The sequence below is a fragment of the Nakaseomyces glabratus genome, chromosome C (genome assembly GCF_010111755.1).
Source record: "Nakaseomyces glabratus chromosome C, complete sequence".
Lineage (NCBI taxonomy): Eukaryota > Fungi > Ascomycota > Saccharomycetes > Saccharomycetales > Saccharomycetaceae > Nakaseomyces > Nakaseomyces glabratus.
Window position 1 is genome coordinate 182,516 of NC_088953.1, and position 23,324 is coordinate 205,839.

Sequence of the window (23,324 nt, forward strand, 5' to 3'; positions counted from 1 at the left end):
AAGCAAAACAATATCATCATCTATGATAGTTTTGATCACAATTAATCATAAAAGAAGTAAAAAATTTAGTCATCATTCATTAAAATTGATTTTTTTGGTTTATTAATTACTTTATCTTGAATTCTTGGGTCATATCTACCAGAGGGCCCAACTGTGTTCATCGAATTCATTAATGTGGGCTGGTTAAAATCATTTTTGATTGGCCTGCTACTACCCATAGCTTGTTGGCTACCACTTATATTTTCATGGTCTTTAGATGTTTCGGATGGAGGTGAGGCAACATCTACAGAATTTCTACGAAGAAGGAAATCATTTGGGTTAGAATTGGCACTAGGAGGTGCAGTAGGAACTTCAGAATATCTTCTCTCCTTGTGTACTAAGCCAATTTCTCTTACCTTAGTTGTGTTCAAGTCAGACTCAGGAACTTTAAAGAATAGATCTTTGTCTTCGTCGTACTCCCAGAGTGACCACTCCATACCATATGGCTTCGGTTCCAAACAGTAAACACAATGTAGTGGAACATCCAAGTTAGCAATAATATCAGTGCGCAAGTTCATATAGTAGCCTAGTAAGACACGTGCCACTACTCTATGTGTAATGATAAGGACATTATCCTCAATTCTTTCCAGTTCTGTAATCACTGGCCTTACTCTATTAATAACATCCATGTATGATTCACCACCTATACCAGGATATCTATACCGCAGTTTATCAATCTTTCTCTTTTCGAACTCCACTGGAAAGTTTTCTTGAATCATTGGGTAAGTCATGCCATTAAAGTCACCTACCCCTAATTCGTCTAACATACGCATCTCTTTCTTAGGATAGTCTTCATCAGCAAACCAGTGTGCAGTTTCAATTGTTCTTGACCTCATACTCGTCCATACAAAGAAATCATTGCATTGGTAAGGTTGGGGTTCTGGAGTACCTGTGCCCATTGTGGATTGTTCACCATTTGTGAGATTATTCTTTAGTGCAGCTTCTCTCCTACGCTTATCCTTCTCATATTGATCTCTTTGTCTTTTAGCGTTTTCTATTTCACGGTTGTAAAATGCTATTCTCTGCTCGTTTATAAAGTTTGATAGAGCCTTAGCATAGCGCTTACCACGCTCTGTTAGATGTGAATCTCCACCTATCTTACCGCTGACATTGTCTTCACTTTCGCCACTTCTTGTGATCCATATTTGTCTTTCACGAAGGTTAAAGTTCAATAAATAATATACGGTCTGCGATGCTAAGAAACCCTCGATATTGTAGGCTATCACTTTCTTACCCACATCGACCATTTTAATATAGCAGATATCTTCCGAGTCGTCAATTGGTTCATAGGCTGTTAAATAATTTGCCAACCGTTCTTTGAAGTCCCTCAACGATTTCTCGGGATCTTTACCCTTATAGTCAGGACCAAACACTTTCAATCGCACGTTTCTTTCCACAAGCTCTCTGTTTGTACAGATGGATTCCAGAAACAACACCTTGAGGTTCGGGTTCCTCTTTCTTATCTTATCCAAAATGGCTTTTCTTCTTGCCACTGTGGAGTTAGTAGCGTCAAATATTCCCACAGATCCCATTCCGTTCAGTAAGTAGTCTAGTAACTCATCCAAAGTGTCCAAGGCCCATTTGTCTCTAAGTTTCTTGTACTCCTCGTTAGATGGGTCAAAGAATTTAGAGTCTTGTTCATGCAACGAGTGCTCTTTGGAGTATTGTCTTCTGGTATTACCGACATTGAACACTTTGCAGTAGTACATCAAGTAGTTCAAGTATCGAGAGAGTTTATTGGTGATGAAGGACTTACCTGTAGCAGGCAAGCCGACCATCACGATTATAAGCTTGGAGCCCGCATCTTTGCTAGAGATCATGCCATCGGGAGAGTCCTTAGACCTAGTCAGTCCCGGCACATCTATCGTAGACACTTTCTTCGAGGAGTACTCAAGGGAGTTTGCCGCCAGCAGGTCCCTGAACGAGCCTTTGCTCTTCGTAGACAGCTTCACCGTCTCGCTGTCGCTGTTGTGATCGCTTGACTTCCCAGTATCATTGTCACCGGCACCCTGCTCCTCATCATCATCGTGCGCAATATTCAGCTGGCTAAACTTGGTCAGGTCCAGCGCACTTCTGTTCTCAGGCGAGTCAGTAGGCGTGTTCTCCTCAGACAATCCGGGAGAGTTCCACGCACTGGTGATCGGCGTATCGCTCAGCGGCCGCCGCTCAAACTTCGGAAGCGCCTCCCGCTTCAGCGACTCCGCCACGGCCTCCTGGTGTATGCTCACATGCTTCTCGTTCTTCCGCTCAGTCGGCTCCACATCTGAGTCACTCGGCGCTCCCACAGGATCCGTATAGTCCACAGACTTGAACATTCCTAGCGTTTTTTTCTGCTGTACTAGTGTCACACTGTACTTTGCCACCGCTAGAGAAGAAAGCTAGGCGAGGAACCCTCCCCCAGACGGGAAGAAACATCACTGACTATTTATATGAGTCAGGTTTTGTGTGTGTGTGACTGGAAGAATATGATACTGTTATACGGAATAGCGGGGGAGGGGTTTTGCTCAGCATTAGGGGTCGATCATCCCTACCAAAGTGCAAGAATCTCCACTGAAACACTCGTAGTGCCACATAGGATAATCTGACAGAGAGGATTAGTGTATTACCCCCCCAAACGGAATATCCCACTGTAATTACGTAGTGTGATCTAGTAAATCTGTACTGCCATATCTCTTTGCAACGTGTACAGGTCATCCACATCCCAGAGGAATGAAGTAGTGTTACTGACAACCTGCGCAGGAGAGACAGGTTTGACACCAAAATGACGGGGACAAAGATCTGGCTCGTTAATATAATGCACAGAAAACTAGGCACAGACGCTGGAAAAGAAACCCACTGCAATCTCGCACGCAGAAGGCTGTCCAGAACATTTTTTTTCCGTTGGAGAGTCCTGCTATTCTGTGCTTGCTGTTCTGTGCTTGCTGTTCTGTGCTTGCTATTCTGAGCTTTCTCTCGTGAGCGTTTAAGGTGAAAGCGGGGCTAACAGCCAGCCGTAGCACTGCCTTCCAATTGGGGGAAGAGACTTTATAACTAATAAAACTCTTCCAGGTACGGAAAAACTGTTACGGTCTACGGTTGTTTGTGTGGGAGTTTTATTCATTACCCCGCACTGATTAGGGCACAGTGTGTAACTGAGAGCAGATCCTCCACGGGTATCTTTAGAAGAGCACGGAAAAAGCCGCAGAAGAAAAAAATTGAAAAACCAATAATTTGATCTCGAGAGGAATTGCGCACAGATATAAAGTGCCACTTTTGCAAGAGACATGAGTGTGTGCGGCATTATCTAAGTTCATATTGCCTTTATTAATGAGTAAAGTAAATGTAATTAGTGATGTGTCACATGATTTAGTTTGCCATTGCTTGCCTAGCGCTGTATGCTAGGTCGAGGCATGGCACTGAGCTGAGTAACAACAAGGCTACGCTTTTACAAATTGTTAAAAGCATATAATTGTGCGGTAATAATATAGTATGACTGAATTAGAAAATATATATGAATTATAACATAGGAGTAAAGCACAACAAAGAGAAGGGAAAATAATATAGTAGTGTAATTGTGGATATGTCAAAATTTAATGAGTAAAATAAATGACAGAATTATGCAACTCAATAACACTTTCTTTCTATTCTCTTTTCCTTAATTGCACAGACATTGTGTGAAAGGAAGGGGTTTCTCTTTTAACAAATTGAAATGAAGTAAAATGAAGTTATATCAAAGAGAGAGAGGAAAAAAAAAGGAAATGTTAATGCATTTTCACTTGTAATGTACACCAAACGATAGTTGACTTCTTCTTTTGCGCTTCTTTAGAATAGAAGAAAAAAAAATAAATTTTTTAATAGTAATAATAATAGTAATAAAATAATGCAAAACCATAAAACTGTTGGGGGTGGGTAAAGGAAAAAAAATAAAATTGAAAATAAAACAAATCGGAAATGATATCGCTGCAAATTACAAGTGTTCAAAAGAAATACTTGAAAATGAATGGAGAGACAAAATAAAAACAAAAAATTTAATGAACTTGTGCAAAAAAGTTAAGAAATATGTGGTCAGACACACTTAGTTTAATAGCGCCTTTTGAATGGCATGGAAATGCAAAAAAACTTAGCGGCATGGTTCTAGGATTACCAGCAAGTGAATAATGTTAATGTATTGCAATTTGAAATCGATGAGGACTATGATACAGTAGCGAATCCTGTTTGAGTCTAACGAATTTGGTGAGGAACGTTACCGCATCTATCCTTACCGAAATTAATTTTCAAACTCTTAAAATGAGGATTCGATTTAATCTTGTCCATGGCAAATATGGCGTTATTGATATTGGTGAAATTAATAAAGCAACATTTCTTCTCAACCAAAAAGTTAATTTGTTCAACTTCTCCGTATTCTTGGAAAATGGCACGAAGGGCAGTTTCGTTGAAAATAGGCTGTTCTTTCTTCGAGTCAGCTTCAAAATCAATGTTTCCTAGGTACACATTTCTTGAAGCACCGTTGCTAACAGCAAGAGCTAATGCATTTGGTAATGGACCAGAATGTTTACCCCAACCAACTTTACAACGCTGTCTTTGGATTGTGAAGCCATATAGGGAACTCATTGCATAAAATTGGGCTGCTGCGGTTGGATCAATAAATGTTACAAAACAAACATGCCTGTCATCAAGCAGTTTAATAGATTGTAATAGACCTCCACGAACAGCATTACAAATTTCTTCGATCTTCACTCCTTTTGGTAAATTACCTAAATAAACTGTTCTGTTACCAAGGTTGTTTGGACCACCTGCTGAGGTTGCAATAGCAGCAGCAGCGGCAGATTGTTGCAAAAGAGCATTAGAAATAAACTCACGATCAGTGTATCTCATTAGATGTTCCATTTCTGGTTGAACACCTAAGAATTGGGCGGCATTGTGTTGTTGAGTTTTAGTAATAAATGCACATCTATCTTTACCATAGAAAATCTTCTTCTCTTGGTAAAATGGGTTCTTTTGAGCCAAGGTTGAAACAACTTTGATTGCAGTGGCAATTGAAGAGAAATGTACAAATGCAATATCTTTTTCAGGAATTATTTTAATGGAATCTATTTCACCATACTCCTTTAAGTCTTCGCGTAATTTTTCTTCAGTCAAAGGCTCTTTGTTCTCCTTGGAACTTCTGTCGTTGTTACCTTGACCGATGTACACATTTCTTGTCGCACCATCGTTAATGATACGAGATGCAATAGAAGGATCCAATACGGTTGGTTTACCCCAACCAACTTTAATATCTCTGTTATCGATATTTAATCTCTTTAGAATTGCATCAGAATGAAACAAAAGTGCAGAGCTTTCTTCAACGAATGAAATGAAGGCACACATCTTTTCAGGTAAAATCTTGGCTTCTTCAACCACACCACTACGAACATGATCTAAAAGTTCTTTGATGGTTAATGATGGAGGAATGTTACCTAAATAGACGGTTCTGCTTGGGGCGCTTGTGAAATCCAAAGGATTATTGTTCTTTTGATTGTTAATCATGATTGAAGCTGGCGCATTAGCTTGTGTAAAAGCAGAAGCAGCTGCCAAGGTGTTGTTCTGAGTCATACCCAGGTTAGCCACACTCGAAATTGTACCATTAGTGCTTTGTTGGTTATGAAACATATGATCGGTGGGTGCAGATAAAGATGACAAGGAAGAAACTTGACTTAAGGAATAATCATCTGAGTCTGCAGTTAGAGTGCCGTTCAATCCCAAGCTGGTAATCTGATGTTTACTTTGTTGCAATGGTGAGATACCAGTCATTCTTGAGTTAGTGATATTTTGCTGATTCAAAATATTTTCATTGTTAAACATTGGTCTCTGAACTGGCTGGATAAATTTGGAGTTCAAATCTCTTGGCCAATTCTGAGCTGCCATATTCTGGTTAGCCAATAGTTGGGCCTCATGGGGCATGACATTTTCACGAGGCATTTGCAGCATACCATTACCCATCATCATGCCATTAGCTGGTATGGTATTTGAATTACTAAATAATCCTCCATTAGAAACAGGTATCTTGTTGTTGTCATAATACAAATGAGAATTCAAGTTGGGTTCATCTAAGAATATGCTTTTAGCAGTGTATGCTTGAGTGTGATCCGGAAAAGAAGACATACTGTGATAGATTTTAGTTGAGTAGATTTGCTTTTTGTGGTAAAATCTTTAATGATATTAGAAAATAAATTGATAATTTTTTTTTCTTTCTTTAGTTTATTTTTCTTCGATGAAATATAATAATATAATCCTGGTTTACCAAATGTTATGAATTATATGGTTTGTTTGTATCTCTTTTTGGGGAAATGAAATTCTTGCAAATAATATGGATCCTGTGGAAGGGAATCAAAGTCAAATGAATGAAATGAAATGAATAAAAATGAAATTATTAACAAATGGAAAAGAAGTGAATTAAAATAAAACACAAAAAATGAAATAAAGAATTGAATGTTAAAAAAATGTTGAAATTCTAGGAACAAAAAAAAAGTTGAGAGAAAATATGATCTGAATTTTGTCGAACTTACACTAACTTCTTTGTTATCTTCAAATTTTGTATTTTTTTTTTCTTTCTGAGTCTGTATAAGAGTAAAAAGTTTATTCAATAAAAGGTTATCAAAATAATCTTTTATTCTTGTAGCTCTGATAAAACTTGCTAGGATAATGATTAATCAGTTACTCTTGTTGTTTTGAAAATTTATGACGCCTTGAAACAGAAACCTAAAGAACGGACACCTGAGATTTCTTACTCAAAGTTCCTAAAACTATTTTTCCTCTGTTCGATGCCTTTCGATCTGCTCTTGTTTTCTAATTGATAGCTGTAATTAAGGATTCTCCTTTGAAAGCACTTGAACAGATTCAAATACACAATTTCTTGCAGTGACGGTTACTAATACTTGTGGTCAATAGTGTTTCCCACCTTGCCAACGGATGCAAACACAAAAGTAGACCTCATCGCATCTTGTATTATCTGGAGATTTTTTTTTGTCACAATTATGAAGTTTCCTTCTGGAAGAAAAATTTTAACTACTACGTTATATGTGATGAGTCTAGAGTGAAGATATATAAACGTTACATTGCTCTACTCAATCAGTTCTCTATTGTTAGAAGTACGTACTTTTCAAGTATTTCTCAAGTTAAAGTTCTTCTTAGACTGTTTCTTTTGCAATGTGTGTTGTTTTGAGCGTCTTAAAAGCACACTTCTACCCTGTTATACACACTGATAATCAACAAAATTTTGTGTCCTAGAAATAATAATGCAGTAGATATTATATTGATATAACAATATTATGTACACTATGAAATAAACGGTTAGCATCATTTGTAGATGTAACTCATCAATGCACTTCAACTGATTTATGTGCCTTTTTATAGCAGTAATCACGATGGGATCATAGCCGATGGAGGACTAAAAGCGCGACTCTAAACTGCAAAAAAAGAGCCATAGCAATAGTATGTATATGTGTATTGGATGTACCAAGCAAGGATAAAATCATAGACCCGTCGGATTATGTTCCCATTCCAGCTCCTCAATAGATCAATATCAAGTGTAGTACGCAATAGCGTGCTGAGACCCCTACCTATGATGGCAGCCACTAAGCCATTGATGGCCCCAAGGATGCTATTACTATTCAACCGTGGGTTTAAAGTCAGAACATCTGTGAAGAAGATGTGCAGTGATTGTTATATTGTAAGAAGAAAAGGTAGAGTGTATGTCTACTGTAAGTCCAACAAGAAGCATAAACAACGCCAAGGATAATGGCACAAAAGTCTACATCGATAGGTAATGGGAATAGAATATCCACACTAAGCAAATAGCCTGTAAATAATTGCAAAAGCCGACAATACTAGTTCAACTTCCTTTTCCCATTGTATCTAGTCAAATAACATTCATCATCGGCACTGGACAATAGAGTATTGGTATATGACAAATTTTATCATGTAATTTAAAAAGCATTCTATAAATAATTTATATGAAGTAATAAAGACTATGGCTTTATAAATGCTATCTTTTCAAGTACTATACAAAAATTAAAACAAAAACAACATCAATGCTTGTCATCGCTTCATTTAAATTGCCCAAATGGACAAACCAACACCACCGATTACAATGTTCGCTTTACCCTCTTTGTCCTCGATTGTATCTATACAACCAGTGTCAGCTATGGTGGTGTACTTTTCTGATTCCAACTTCAGTTCATCACACTCAAATGACCAAACTCTGACAATCTGGTCAACTGAACAGGACACTAGTCTTTCGTGATTGTCAATTGAACACAAGGCGGTACCAGTAATAGTAGAGGCAGCAGCCTTAGCAATGGTGGATTTAACTGCTGCAACAAATGACATGTCCGGGTTGCATTGAACAGAGGTTAGGGCAAGGGCGTTATCATCACCGCCAGTGAAAATTCTAAACTTCTTATCAGACTCTTGTAGTAAAGTCATCGTCTTGATACCAGATTGATGAGCAATGACATCAAATATACGCTCATTTGATAGGCTAACAGAGGAGTCTGTATTTAGTGAGGATTTCATGTAAATCTTGTTGTTTTCTATTGAGAAGCCTGCTTTTAAGACCTGATCAGTGACATTGTAACCAAATAGATGACCATCAGTAGCCGAAGCTAAAAGCAATAAATTATCTTTGACAGTTAAAAGTTCTGTACCCAACAAACAACATGTTTTGTATAAACCACTGACTAGTAAAGTGAATGTATTGGCCTCTGAAGAGTAATACCATAATTTAATCATTGAATCAGAGTAAACTGTGGATAACAAGAAGTCTTGTTCATTGCTGTTGACAAATGACACAGAGAAATCCATAATACGTAAGTCAGGATTATCATTTGATGTTGGAAGGACTTGCTTACACATCATGTATGGACGAATTCTGTTATAATTTACCTTCCATAAGAAAAGCTCCTCTCTAGCACTTGAAGAGATAACCATGCTGTTACTGATTGCTCTACATTTTTGCAAGCCAGAAACATGTCTTCTTTCTGTCCAGTAAGTCTTGATTTTTCTCGAATTTGGATCATAATAAGAAAGCTTGATAGTTGTATCCTCAGAACCTGTACAGAAGAAATAACCCTTGAAGTCTTTATTGTCAGGCATTATAGTGACATCGCGAATTTCTCTACCATGCAAACCTGGTTCCAAAACATGAGGGTAAATCGATTTCTTAAAGTGTCTAATAAAAAGTTTAGAAGCCTTGATATATGTCAACACAAGATCTTCTACATTCTCTTTGCAGAAATGCCATTGCCTATGGGCTCCACCGCAAACTTCGCTGGCTATTTCCAAACATTCTGTTTCATCATATATATAAAACAAAGATGACTTGAAGCCATATGTAATAAAATTCAGTCTTGAATCCAAATATGATCCCTCAAGAAAGCCTTTTGTGATTTTGTTTGAGTGCAATACTTCATAAAACCCATCATTACCTAAATTTTTGAAATCACACTTGATGAACTTATAATAGCCATCTCTATTTGTAATTGCAAAAATAGGCTCAAACATTGGTCCTAAATCAGATAATTGAATTGATGTTATAGTATCACCATTTGTCAAATTCTTTAGGACAGTTGAGTTATTATTCTCTTTCTTAGTATCAAAAACAGCAATTGAACTAAAACGAGACCCAACTAAGTAGTAACTATCGTATATTTCAAAGCAAGAGGACACGATGTTGGCAGGTTTTTCAAAAGCTTCTCTTTTCTTGATCTCAAGATTATCATCAAAGCTCCAGAAGCATAACTTATCGGTTGGGTTTGGTGACTCTAATAACAATATGTGGTAGCCAGCACTAATAGCAAGGGAGTTACTGAGCTTGGAGAGAGAATCTTCCTTGTATTGTTTAGTAACTTTTACTTCAGAACCATCAATTGAGAACTTCATGGCTAAAATATCACATTTATTGTTAGTAAAGAATACAATATTTGATTCGTATATCCCGTTAGTGATAGAGTAGGACGCAAATCTACTATCCAACAGGCATTGCCTCCATTGTTTAGTTTCAGTTTGGAAAGCCAAGACTCGTCCTTGTGATGTAATACAAACGAGCCCAAATTTGAACCAATAAAAGCCCTTTATAATCTCATCCTTTTCAAAACTTATGCCAGCCGCTTTTTCAATATCAGCAATTTCATATCCAATTACTTCATCTCCTGAATTTGTGTCGGTGTTCAAGTCAATGACGTTTATTCTACCATCATTGCCTGATGTAGCGATGATTCTCTTCTCATCATTAACATCAACACCCCAGACATTCTTAAGTAAATGCCCTTCAAAAATATTACTTATCTGGAGTTCATAGCCAGAAATGTCATTTGGTATAATATTCCACACTCTGCAAGTACAATCTTCGGATACGCTGACAAGATTTTCATCATTATTGAAAAATTTCAAGTTCCAGATCCTAGCAGTATGACTCCAGCCAATTGATAATTCCTTGCCAGTTTCTCTGTCCCATAGTCTAATTGATCTATCATCAGAGCAAGAAGCTATCAATTTGTTATGCTCGCTTGATTGGATGTAAAATATTGAGCCTTCATGTCCTGTCAAGTTATGAATTAATTCCTCCTTGTAAAGATCCCATACAATGGCACCACCCATTACAGTACCAGCATTTATTTGCACCTCAGATTCAGATATAACCTTAATGGATCCAGAATAAAGAATTGATCTCTCACCTACCAACTTCTTTTCCTCGACAACTTTGCCTGTTAAGTCTGTGATCAAAACTTTATTGTAATTAGTTAAAATGTACAACTTAGAACCATCCTTGCTGAATTCAATTGCAGTTATATTTTCATCAAGTACCAACTCATTGGATAGGTATTCACGCCTTTGATTGATATCTTCTAGTTTTAGAATGGAAATAGAAGACCCACCATAGGCACAAATTTTACCCTCACTTGAAATACAGATTCCATGTATTTTGTTCCTGTTGAAAAGCTTACATTTGTTCATCAATTCATTGTGCTTGTAATCATATTCTTGTAAATATGGGCCATAACAGGTCAAAAGACTATCCTTATGGAATTTAACACAAAGAGCCGGACCAATATGTGTATACTCATCCATCTTTGAGAATATTGTTGCTTGATTATATGAGTGAAAATTCAAACTTACAAAATGTTATTATTATTATTGTTCAATTATTTGAATTGTTAGTTAAAACGCCCAATTCGAGCTCATCGCATCGGCCATTGATTTTTCACTTTTTTTTTTTTTCACGTCATTTTCAAAAATTAATATAATGGTGCCACTGAGTAGAAATAAAGTACAAACTATGTGAGAAATATTATATTAAAATGGAGATGAGGAACAAACGATATTTTGAAGCTTAAACTTTACTCCAGTTCATATTGATCTTAACAGTAGAAGTAAGAATTTATTCGATTTTCTTATTAAACATTAGCTATTTAATAAATTACTGAATGACAACTCATGCACATCATAGTAGGAACTTCTCTCTCTATTTATTGATATTAACATGCGTAGAATATTTGGACAATAGTTATCTAAAGTGAGCTGCCAAGTTGGTATTGCTATTCTCCATCCTTCTGTGTACGGCTCTTGTTGTAGGCTGCATTTTTGGTACTCTCTGTTGGTGCAACCCTGTTCCAGAACCTGGTATGTTGCTCTTCAATGAGTTTTTTAAGGACGAATAATGGTTGCTTTGTTCCTCCATAGACGACTTGTTTCTGTTTAGTGGATTGACGTCCTTATTGAATGATTGGCTTTCAGATCTCCATATTGATGCCAAAATTGAGTTTAGTTTTGATTGCTGAGCCTTGGGCAGGAAATCGTCTAATTCTTTCACCTGGTTACTATATGTACTAATAGAAGAGCCTTCCAGACCACTATTTCCGTAAGTTGAATTTGTCTTTCCAGAATTTTTGCTATTTTTTAGTCTTAGAAGCGATTTATCTAATGGATTGGTATATCTCCTCAAAGTGGTATATTCGTGAGTAATTTTTTCGTATTCCCGCTTCTGTTCGATATGACCAGTCATAAAAATAGCCTCAGCACTATCTGTTTGAGAATTAAGATCTAATATGGAACTCTCTCTTTGAAGGAGCATTTTCCGTTGAGTACGGGAATTACCATCTATGTTTTCGGACTTTAAAAATTGTGAAAAGTTATTAATTTTGGTTGTGGAGTTGCTGTCTCTGTCTGTTTTTAATAATGATGTAGGTCCTTTTTCTGTAGTATCTGTCCTTGATGCATATTGATTTCTACTCTTTTGAAAAATTGTATTTGTCAAAGAGCTCCTGGGAGGATTATTATCTGGATTGACTTTCTGAAGATTGTTTGTCAGTTCAGATTTAGCATTGACTTGTTGATTTAGCATACTATGTTTAGTATCATTCAGCCTCGCATTTTCTATTTCATCCTTATCAAAGCCTGAGATATTTTTTATGGGTTTAGAGGGTGCATCAGTGGTATTATCAGAGTCTTCAAGATATTTAGTATTCTGTATCTCTTTCGCCAGCGAATTTTGGATAGAAGAAGGATTCTCGAATTTACGCTCAACACCTGTAGATTGTGATAAAATCATATCTGGAATATAAGGTTCATCACTTTTCGATTGATATTCTCTATCTTTTTTCGTAAACTCTTCAATCGGGGATCTATTTTTATTCATGTCGTCGGCTATTGATTCTTCGCCTTCAGTTACTTTAGCTAAAGTTCTAGGTTTACGTTCCTGTCGTACTAATGAGTGTGAATCAAATGATAATGAATTTGGATCCACCTCTCCTATATGATCTTCGTGATCGTCCTTTACATTTAAGTGATCAATACTTTTATTCGAAGCTTTCGATAAATGTACATCATCAAGCATAGCTTCAATCTTATCATCTGAGCTATTTCCATCAAAATCTTTATTTGTGTTTTTTGAATGGTCAATTGAGTTATGTGCACGTAAAGTTGAATATGAATCCCCTTTACCCTGATTAGGATTCCCATTAAGAGTAATTATATCTTCAGGACTTGACTGAATTACGGAAAGTTGCTGATCTCTAACTCTATCATCACTGAACATCCTGGAGCTTTTCGGCCTTGTATGATGAATATTATCACTGCTGTCCGAGTTTTGTGCTTCCTCGTCAGTAAAATGCTCCACTTCTTCATCCGTAGTTGATTCATTATCATAGAACTCCTGTCCTTGTCGTAATGTTAAAACTGAGTGTGTGCTTCTTGTTCTACGTGGTCTGAGTCCGCTACCACCAATGGCACTTGCCAAAGAATGGGCAACATTACTGCTACTGTGACTTTTTGAGAGGCTTTGTATTGGACTGCTTAGTCTCGAATTTCCTTGGCTTCGGGATACCCGGTTTGTTGGCTTCTCACCAACAAGTGCAGTCATATTAAGTCCACTTATCGCACGTCTTCGATATAAAGCGTCAGAGCTTTTACTCTTCTTGAATGAACCATGCCTATTGAGTAGACCATCACCTTCAAATGTACCATCATGTGTTAAGACTCTTCGTAGGCCCTTAAAACTGGCGGATCCTTTAGCCTTTGATTTAGTACTAAATTGTCTCATATGAGACTTCCCATGAACTTGTGTAGGGGATGTTAAATTAGGCATATCATATTCACCTTTGCATGGCTTATTTTTGCTTCCCATTGGTATTGATACTGGATTATATGCTACAAATCCTATGCGATGCTTGTTCCCTGCAAATCAAAGTTTGTTCAATTCAATGAAATATTATAAATCCAATGGCAATTATGTATATAACAATAGAATAAAAGCTTTTGCTAAGTTATTGATTCCTGTCTGTCTTAGAAAGGGTCCTGTATAAATGTTGATCAAATGTTGTACACTTCTAGCTAGTCAAAGTTGCGCTCTTTTCTTGAAATTTTATTGCAGCTTCCGAAGTTGACAAAATATGGCCAAAATAATGTCAAATAGCATATAGTTAAGATGAAGCATATATGTGGTAAGGTTGTTGTTGCAAATCATGATGGTCTGTTGTTTGTGTATTTACAAATGCTATAAAGTATAGTTTTTGTTATCCATTCTAACTATATATGCAGGGTTGAGATCATTATCGTCAAGTGAAGAGAAAATGTATCTAAATTGAACTAGAAAAAGTATTGATGTGTGTCTGTATTACTCTAATGCTTCGTTTACTGAATACTTTGTTTCCCAATTGATTAGTTTTTTGGTTAAGTCATTCATTAAACTCAAGTTTTTGTTGGTATTGTCAAAGATCACCTCAGTTTCTTTAACAAATTGCTCGTTCTCTACAAACTTTGTCAGGTCTTCTTTGTTTCTAATCTCTGCCTCCAGTTCCCATTGAGTTCTGGATAGAAACTCCATGATTGCTGTTACACGTCTTCTCATCTCGTTTAATGTGGTCCTTGGTGGCGGTAAACGTGGTTTAACAGGTTTGTTGATGCCAATATCTGCGGTTTTGTTTTTATCATTATCACTCCCATTAGCAGATGAAGCCTTGCTATTCTGTTTTCTGGAGTTTCTACCTTTGCCAGAGTTCCTGGGTGTGTTCCCACTCCTTTGAGACCTCCTTAGATTTTTAGCCTTGTTGTCATCCTCAGAAGACACGGTGTTAGTTTCATTGGGTTGTAAGTCATCCGAAACTTTGTCTTGTGTTTCCTTTTCGTTTGATAGTTCCTTTGCAGCTTCGTCTTTATTTCTTGAAGACGATCTGGAAGTGTTAGAGTCAGGTGTTGGAGAGTTTTCCTTTGATGTTGGTACGGGCCTCGATTCCTGTTTGTTCCCTTCTTCCTGGTTTGAGGTCTTTCTGCTTTCCTGTAGTGCTTTCTCCAACATCCATTGATAGTGTTTCTCTTCTCTTGCCACGAGTGTGGCACGTTTCCTATCTGATATTATCTTAGATACATCTGCTCCTTCGTTATTATCGGTTTCTGCTTTCGTGGCATTGGTTACATGGTCATCTGTGGTATCATCAGCGTTAGTTTCAGCCTCGGCTTCTTCTTTGACAGCTTCTGTAGTTGCTTCAGCAGCGATAGTGGTAGTCGAATCATCTGCAGTTTCGTTGATCGTTGTGTCGTTTGTGAGGCCCGTTTCATCTTCTTCATCGCCGAGGTCAGGCTCCTGCTTAACAGCGTCATTTTCTTCCTGCTGAGTTTCACGGGATTGGTCGTCGTCGTCCTGGGCTTGTGGGTGATCCTGGTTTGTAGTGTCTTCAGTTTCGTTAGCTGGTGATCCTGCCTGCAGGGTATCCTCTTCCTCTATCGCTCCGTTGTTCTTCAGATCATCTGTAGTGTCGCTTGTGTTGCTGGTCTTTCTCCTCTTCCGTTGGCCAGTTCCAGTGTTAGAGGTGGCAGATGCTGCTGTAGACTCGGAGTCCTCCTCGGGGTCCAGCTTGGACTCTTCCTCTGCCAAGTTATCCGTGGAAGTGTCGTACTCCGTAGAGTCCCGCTTGTTGTTCCTGCGAGCCCTGCTCCCCGAAGGATGTCTCCGGTTCTTGCGCTTGGTCGGTTGCACGAGCTTGTAAGCGCTCCTCAGCTCCCCTGTGTCGTTTGTGTAGTACAGCCGGTGCAGCTCCGGCCTGCACTGCTCACACCAGTACTTGTCTGGCGGCTTGTCGCCATTAGAGTTCGAGATGCCAACACACACACCGTGCTGCCACACGTTACAGGTCTCACACTGGATGAAGAACCCCGAATCGTCAGGCGGTTCCAGCTCCCCACAGATACACCGCGTCTCTCCTTCGTCCTCAACCTCTTCTTCCACAATCTCCCTTCGCATTGTCTTTGTTACTGGTCAGTATAGCGGGGTTTTTGGCACTTGTTGTATCGAATAGTCTGGGTACTATGTCAGAACCTATTGTCTTATATAGCAACTATATTTTTTTCCAGTTTGCCTGTGAAAGACAGAAAGACAGAAAGTAAGAGAGAGAGAGGCCTACAATTATCGTATGTTACGGGTATCAGTAGTCACATTTTAAATACACATATACGTCATTCATGTGATGTAAACGTACTACACGATACCGGACGAATGGAAATAAAATTTGTTATACCTCTATACGTGTATATCACATGGTATAATATACAATTGGCCGTTCGGAAGTACATGACTTTTGCAGAGCTTTGAGAGGTGTCTCGTCTGCAGTTATATCTCTCTTCTTCTCTCTCACAGTACGGAGAATCCAGCTTTTCTGGCTTTTTTCCTCTACGAAACTCGAACTTCACTTTCCCTCGTAGACGTATCCTCTCATTGCATAATCTATATGTAGAACACATCCCGATTTTATATACAATAGGAGTAACACTTCTAAGACATCCAGAAACGAATACATACTCCAAACTTCAAACTTCACACTTCATATACACGCTCACGCTCATACTCTCACAACAGAAACTTATATAACTTATGGGAAGAAGAAAGAGAAGCCCGTCCAACAACAATCACAACCAGAACTTCGAAGTACCGAAACTCGGAGCAGATGCAAACACAATCAATGGTGAACAATCACAATCAGATGAAACTGCAGAGCCCGTCGATCCCGATGATAGTAGCAAACTGCCTCCGAATATATCCATCAGAAATAGCACAACTAGTACCACTAGTACCACTAGAACCACCAGAACAACTAGAACCACAGCCACGTACTATGACAAAGATGCGGACAAGGCTGCGAAACTAGACATCGATATCTCGGTCGCTAGAGCCTTCGCAGCAACTCCGTTCCCGAGAACCTCTGGAAGGCCCGCCCAGAACAGCAACAGCTCTTTCTCCTCGTCCTCCTCGTCCTCGTCCTCGTCCACGCCGTCTTTCTCTTCGTCGTCCCCGCTGTCTTACTTGTCGCCCTCGAGCTCAGTGACCACTGCCAATGTGCAACCGTCCACCGGCGCCACTCCGCAGTACTTGAAACCCTCCAGCGCGCCTTGCGGTGTGCTGTCCATGTCGTCCTTGATGCGTAAGCACACCAGTGCCAGCTACAACGTCTCCCAGACCACCGCAACAGGCACCACCCACTACGCGAAAACTGTCTCCAAGTCTAGACTGTCCTCCAGCCTGGCCACAGAGAACCCCGCCACCAGAAGCACTTTGCTGAACACACCTCCACCTCACCTGCTCTTGAAGCGCTACCCTAGCGACAACTCCTCCTCCGATATCCTGGACGTAGACCTCGTTATCGAGAAGTTGCTCAAGATGGGTACCCAGCCCAACGGCACCGCACCGACCACCACAAAGTCCAAGCGAGACTTCCCCTTCAGATCATGGGAGATCCAATTGATCTGCTCGCACGCTCGAGAGATCTTCCTGGAAGAACCCAGTCTTTTGCGGTTGCAAGCACCAATCAAGGTGGTCGGCGACGTGCACGGTCAATTCAACGACCTGCTGAGAATCTTGAAGCTGAGTGGTGCACCACCTGACACCAATTACTTGTTCCTAGGTGACTACGTCGATCGTGGTAAACAATCCCTTGAAACCATCCTCCTGTTGCTTTGTTATAAGTTGAAGTACAGAAACAACTTCTTCATGCTTAGAGGTAACCACGAGTCCGCAAACGTTACAAAGATTTACGGGTTTTACGACGAATGTAAGAGACGTATGGGCTCCAAGTCCTGGAGATTCTTCGTGGATGTGTTCAACACTTTGCCCATCGCAGCTACCATTCAGGACAGGATCTTCTGTGTCCATGGTGGTGTATCGCCCGAGCTTAAGGAATTGAACCAGATCAACCAGATTATGAGACCAACAGATATCCCAGACCAAGGGCTCCTGACAGACTTGTTATGGAGTGACCCCGATCCACAGATTCAGGACTGGTCCCTAAACGATCGAGGTGTCTCTTACACATTCTCTAAACGTAATGTCTACGATATCTGTTCGAGGTTCAAGTTTGATTTGATCATCCGTGGACACATGGTTGTAGAGGACGGCTACGAGTTCTTTGCCAAGAAGAAACTGGTAACTGTTTTCTCCGCACCTAACTACTGTGGTGAGTTCCAAAACTGGGGAGCTGTCATGAGTGTCACAACAGGTCTGATGTGTAGCTTCGAGCTTTTGAAGCCACATTCACTAAAGAACAAGAAGACTAGAAAGACAAGGCGATGAAAGCATATGAGGATGATAGGCATAGATAAAAAGATGAGCGTTTCTGTCTGGTTGAAGTTGGGTTGTTTACTAAAGTGTTCCTAGACACATTCTTGCTATTTCATTGAACGTATTCCGATTCTTTGAGAGAAACGATATTTCAACGAATGTTATGCAATGTGTAAAAAAGGCACCTATGTTAACGCCATTTACTCTATTTTTACGTCAAGAAATTCAATTCTTTTTTCATCATGAGTAAAAATTCAATTTTCAATTTTTTTAAGCGTTTTACTCTTACTTTTTTAACAATTTCATTACGATTTTATTTTCTCTTTTGATATCCATTTCAGAGTTTCATTATTATCCTTTCATTTTTTTTATTTTACTAAAGATTATATTTTCTTTTCATGCTATTTTCAAGTCGAAATACCATTTACTTTTCACTTTTTTTGTATGTCGACAATATTTCTCTTTTACTCTATACTTTTTCGGAAGCTACTTTTATTTTGCATAGCTCATTTTTCCAATTAAATTCCCTTCACATTATTTTTATTTCTCTTATTCAAAATTTTCTCATAACCTGTTTATGTATACACATATGATATATTGTTTCAAAATGTTCAAGAAAATAACATAAAGTATATTAATCGACACGTATGCGACAAGAGTACGCCACCTATTTTCATAAACGTTTTGGCCCTTCATTGAAAGAGCTTATACTAATGGAAAATGGCATCACCATGGACGGTTAAGAATTTTGTGACTTTTTGAAGAAACTCAGCGGGCAGCAATGCATCAAAGGATATTTCAAGCAATAGTTGGTGACAACAGTTGTAGTGATTGCCAGTTTACTACAGCATTAAGTGAACACGCATTGGTAAAGCAGCAGGATGTCGTTAGCGGAGTTTGATGAGATCAAGTATGACCACTCGGTGAAGAGGCTGGACTCGCCATCGAAGTATTTGCTGAGGAAAGCGCGCAGGAACCCCAATGGGTTGAACGATCTAAGGCAGTCTCTAAAGTCGTCGACCATTTATGTTGGTAATCTATCATTCTACACTTCTGAGGAGCAGATATATGAGCTGTTCAGCAAGTGTGGGTTTATAAAGCGGATTATTATGGGGCTGGACAGGTTCAAGTTCACTCCGTGTGGGTTCTGCTTCATCATATATAACACGCCGCAGGAAGCGTTGAATGCGGTGAAGTATCTCGGGGACACGAAGCTGGACGACAAGAGCATAACTATTGACTTGGATCCCGGGTTCGAGGACGGCAGACAGTTTGGTAGAGGTAAGAGTGGTGGTCAAGTGAGTGACGAGTTGAGATTCGAGTTTGATGCCTCCAGAGGTGGCTACGGTGTTCCGTTTGCCGATCGTGTAGGGACCACGTCGGGTGCCGGCAGAGGGTTCCACGGCCAGCGGTTCAACCAGCACAACGACTACGAGCGTCACCCAGTGCAATTCCAACCGCAGAACGAAGTGCCAAGCATGCCTCACCAGATCACTAGCAATTTCGGTGAAGTGCACTCCTTTGAGCCTCAGTATCCACCACAGGAACAAGGTATGGAAGAGGACGAAGAGGATAACTATGTACCGGAGTGAAGTAAATAGATATATAAGTAATAATTATAGCAACTTTCTTTTGTTTGGAGTAAAATAAATATGTAGTGCGGGATGCGAGTGACTTATTCATGTGCTGAACGAATAGACAGAAACAGATAATATATGATAAAATATAGAAATGGTAGACATGTTACACATATAGATAAAAGTTTTGAACAGATATAAGTGTTGGTATAGTGTTCAATTAAGAGAGTGTAAGGGAAGGATAATAAACAATAAAAAAATAAACGGTCCCAAAAAGTGGATAAATGGAAATAAAAGAATGGATTGTAGAAGAGTGGGAATAAATTATAAAGCCATAAGATAATGTTAGTATAATCGGATTGTGGTGGAATAAAAAAATAAGCATGAAGGAATAAACGAAATGGTGTGGAAGTAAGTGGGATATGCAAAAGGGTATGGTGATCATTCCAGTGAATCTTGTATAGTTTTTATGTTAATGACTTGCATTAGAATAGTTTTAAAATGTCTTTTTAGGAAAATAAAATCGAGCACAACTTTGATGCACAACTTTGATGCACAAGCAGTTGATGTAGCAGTTGATTTTGGTTTTGCATTGGATCATAAATGTCATTAGTAATAATTTATTGGTTGAAGTTGGTAGTTATGAGGGAAACTAGCAAAGTATGCAGGGGTTCACTGTGTGTGATTGTAATTGGCGCAGTTCGGTTATTGTTGTTGTTCTGTTATATGCGCGGTCAGTTGTTGTTGTTGTTGGCCATGTTAGTCAATTTCTTCAACTCTTCCAGTCTGTCGATCAGTTTCTTTCTCCTGGTCAGCGGTGCCTGTACGAACCGCTTTGAGAATTCGTCCTCGGACATGATGGTTACTGGCGGGTTTCCGTCGTCCTGGACAGGCGGGGTGTGTGTTGTGGTGGTCGGAGTTGGCGGGGTGTTCTGGGAGGACATGGATTGCAACAGCTCTGGGGGCAGGTTGCTAGTCAGTGCGTAGTAGTCGTTGAAGATCTTGCGTCTTCTGACGTTTATGAACCAGTTTGAGAGCTGGATTTTCGTGAGCCCCGTCTTGATCAGCAGGTCTCGTTTCTCCTGCTGCGTCGGGTACGGGTTGTGGATGTGGTCCAGGAGCCACTGGTTGAGTATCTGTATGGTATCCTTGGGCAAGTTCGACCTTCTCTTGCTTTTCTTCATCATATTTATTGGGGGTGTGGTCGTGGTACTTGTAGTACTTGTAGTACTTGTAGTACTAATACTACTGGCACTAGTGCCAGTAGTATTAGTTGTAGTTGTACTAGTATTAGTATTTCCACTAGTAATGTTACTTATATCCATTGCATTGCTACGGGGGTATGGCGCGTCGTCGTTGAGCAACGACCTAATAGACGGTAACCTGACGTTCTCGCCCATGCTTGTGTTGCTGAGTTCTGGTTCAACTTGAATTACAACAACTTCAATTACAATTACAACTGCTCTTATATATTGGGTGAGTGGGATGTGGAAATGTGTCTCTTGAGCCGGCTGGGACGTGGGCCCACCACAGACGGTTCCGTGGGCCCGGCGGAGTCACAGCTCTGGGAATTGTGACAACCCCCAGAGCAGAGCGAAGCACAGAGCAGCGAAGCACAGAGCAGCGAAGCACACAGCAAAGCAGAGCACTGGATGTCGGAGAAAGGCAAAATAAAAATGCTGTGGTGTAGAGGTGCAATACACACTTGCACTGCAGGACTTGCACTGCAGGACTTGCACACCACACACTTTACTCTGTGATACTCTGCATTACCACATTGCACTACACTACAGTACACACTGCAGTACACTCACCACATACTACACCACCACACGGCGAGAGTGATTTACCAGTTGGGAGGGGCACAGTTACAGACACCACTGCACAGACACAACTGCAGACACACCACTGCACAGACACCACTGCGGGTACCTCGTGGGGGGGCCGAAACCGGCTTGTGGGCCGTACACACTTACCTCACCGTGACATGCACGTCCAGCGTTAGATGTGACTCATCACTGCTCTCTGCAACTCTCTGCGTTGTCTGCTGGTGGTGCAATAAAATTTTTCAGCTGTGGACCCTTGATCTGAAAAATTTTATACATAAGCACAGGTATAAGTGCAAGTGCAAGTACAATTGCAAGTACAATTGCAATTACTACTACAAGCACAACCACAACCACAACCACAATAACAATGTCTGATGCGAATGCTAACGAAGACGTGAGAATCCTGGGCTACGACCCGCTGGTGTCGCCTGCGCTGCTGCAGGTGCAAGTGCCAGCCACAGAGGTGTCTATCCAGACCGCTAGGCGCGGGAGGAAAGAGTCCATCGAGATCATCACCGGCCGTGACGACCGTGTGCTCGTGATCGTCGGACCTTGCTCGGTTCACGACCTCGACGCCGCGCAGGAGTACGCGCAGAGGCTGAAGAAGCTGTCCGACGAGCTGCAGAAGGACCTGTGCATCGTGATGAGAGCGTACCTGGAGAAACCAAGAACCACGGTCGGCTGGAAAGGGTTGATCAACGACCCTGACGTCAACAACACCTTCAACATCAACAAGGGCCTGCAGAGCGCCAGACAGCTGTTCGTGAACTTGACCAACACCGGTGTCCCTATCGGCTCTGAGATGCTGGATACCATCTCCCCACAGTACCTCGCAGACCTGCTCTCCTTCGGTGCCATCGGCGCAAGAACCACCGAGTCCCAACTGCACAGAGAACTGGCATCAGGTCTGTCCTTCCCTATCGGCTTCAAGAACGGGACCGACGGTACCTTGGGCGTCGCCGTAGACGCCTGCCAGGCCGCATCCCACTCCCACCACTTCATGGGTGTCACCAAGCATGGTGTCGCCGCCATCACCACCACCAAGGGTAACGAGCACTGCTTCGTCATCCTGAGAGGTGGTAAGAAAGGTACCAACTACGACGCCAAGTCCGTCGCCGAGGCCAAGAAACAGCTACCGGAGGGCGCAAACGGCCTGATGATCGACTACTCCCACGGTAACTCCAACAAGGACTTCAGAAACCAGCCAAAGGTCAACGACGCCGTCTGCGAGCAAATCGCCAACGGTGAAAAGGCCATCGTCGGTGTCATGATCGAGTCCAACATCAACGAGGGCAACCAGTGCATCCCACCAGAAGGTAAGGCCGGCCTAAAGTACGGTGTCTCCATCACGGATGCCTGTATCTCCTGGGAAACCACCGAAGACGTCTTGAGAAAGTTGGCTGCCGCCGTCAGACAAAGAAGAGAACACTACAAATAAATCTCTCAACTTGAACAAAAAAAATGACCCTACAAATATTTTTTTGACCTCACTCACACTTCATTTCAAGTTTTTTTCTACTATTTAATTTTTATTTGATGACGACTACTGTATTAAACAAACTTCAAAATACCACGGCTGCCAACGCCCAGGTATTCGCACACTAGTTATTTGTGAGGGTTTCACCTCCCACCACATCTAACTGATAAATATTTAATAATCGCATAAATACTCAACTTTCAAACTAACTACAATGAAACTAAGCAGCATGTAATATAATAATATATTGCCTCGACATCTTTCACACTATTGCTATATCGTCAAACTCTGAACGTTATGAGTGTTACACAGTGTGGGTGCCGGGTAAAGCAAATAGTGAGTCA

General features: G+C 40.3%; 10 protein-coding genes across 10 annotated transcripts; 4 read left to right on the top strand and 6 right to left on the bottom strand.

Moving 5' to 3' along the window:
• Positions 1–65: 65 nt before the first annotated feature.
• On the bottom strand, positions 66–2,354 carry PFK26 (6-phosphofructo-2-kinase; the record flags this gene model as incomplete). Its single annotated transcript, XM_445235.1, has 1 exon — positions 66–2,354. The coding sequence occupies one exon, from the start codon at positions 2,352–2,354 to the stop codon at positions 66–68; it is 2,289 nt and encodes a 762-aa protein (XP_445235.1).
• A 1,885-nt stretch (positions 2,355–4,239) lies between these two features.
• On the bottom strand, positions 4,240–6,159 carry MRN1 (Mrn1p; the record flags this gene model as incomplete). Its single annotated transcript, XM_445236.1, has 1 exon — positions 4,240–6,159. The coding sequence occupies one exon, from the start codon at positions 6,157–6,159 to the stop codon at positions 4,240–4,242; it is 1,920 nt and encodes a 639-aa protein (XP_445236.1).
• Positions 6,160–7,546: 1,387 nt separating this feature from the next.
• Positions 7,547–7,795, top strand: RTC6 (mitochondrial 54S ribosomal protein bL36m; the record flags this gene model as incomplete). Its single annotated transcript, XM_002999476.1, has 1 exon — positions 7,547–7,795. One exon carries the CDS (start codon positions 7,547–7,549, stop codon positions 7,793–7,795), a length of 249 nt encoding a protein of 82 aa, XP_002999522.1.
• A 311-nt stretch (positions 7,796–8,106) lies between these two features.
• On the bottom strand, positions 8,107–11,124 carry RTT10 (tRNA (34-2'-O)-methyltransferase regulator RTT10; the record flags this gene model as incomplete). Its single annotated transcript, XM_445237.1, has 1 exon — positions 8,107–11,124. The coding sequence occupies one exon, from the start codon at positions 11,122–11,124 to the stop codon at positions 8,107–8,109; it is 3,018 nt and encodes a 1,005-aa protein (XP_445237.1).
• Positions 11,125–11,560: 436 nt separating this feature from the next.
• Positions 11,561–13,678, bottom strand: TCO89 (Tco89p; the record flags this gene model as incomplete). The annotated part of the gene is made up of 1 exon (XM_445238.1): positions 11,561–13,678. One exon carries the CDS (start codon positions 13,676–13,678, stop codon positions 11,561–11,563), a length of 2,118 nt encoding a protein of 705 aa, XP_445238.1.
• A 489-nt stretch (positions 13,679–14,167) lies between these two features.
• Positions 14,168–15,790, bottom strand: CTI6 (Cti6p; the record flags this gene model as incomplete). The annotated part of the gene is made up of 1 exon (XM_445239.1): positions 14,168–15,790. The coding sequence occupies one exon, from the start codon at positions 15,788–15,790 to the stop codon at positions 14,168–14,170; it is 1,623 nt and encodes a 540-aa protein (XP_445239.1).
• Positions 15,791–16,417: 627 nt separating this feature from the next.
• Positions 16,418–18,109, top strand: PPQ1 (protein-serine/threonine phosphatase; the record flags this gene model as incomplete). The annotated part of the gene is made up of 1 exon (XM_445240.1): positions 16,418–18,109. One exon carries the CDS (start codon positions 16,418–16,420, stop codon positions 18,107–18,109), a length of 1,692 nt encoding a protein of 563 aa, XP_445240.1.
• An 869-nt stretch (positions 18,110–18,978) lies between these two features.
• CBC2 (nuclear cap-binding protein subunit CBC2) lies at positions 18,979–19,689 on the top strand (the record flags this gene model as incomplete). The annotated part of the gene is made up of 1 exon (XM_445241.1): positions 18,979–19,689. The coding sequence occupies one exon, from the start codon at positions 18,979–18,981 to the stop codon at positions 19,687–19,689; it is 711 nt and encodes a 236-aa protein (XP_445241.1).
• Positions 19,690–20,408: 719 nt separating this feature from the next.
• Positions 20,409–21,074, bottom strand: CUP9 (Cup9p; the record flags this gene model as incomplete). The annotated part of the gene is made up of 1 exon (XM_445242.1): positions 20,409–21,074. One exon carries the CDS (start codon positions 21,072–21,074, stop codon positions 20,409–20,411), a length of 666 nt encoding a protein of 221 aa, XP_445242.1.
• A 796-nt stretch (positions 21,075–21,870) lies between these two features.
• On the top strand, positions 21,871–22,941 carry ARO4 (3-deoxy-7-phosphoheptulonate synthase ARO4; the record flags this gene model as incomplete). The annotated part of the gene is made up of 1 exon (XM_445243.1): positions 21,871–22,941. One exon carries the CDS (start codon positions 21,871–21,873, stop codon positions 22,939–22,941), a length of 1,071 nt encoding a protein of 356 aa, XP_445243.1.
• Positions 22,942–23,324: the final 383 nt, after the last annotated feature.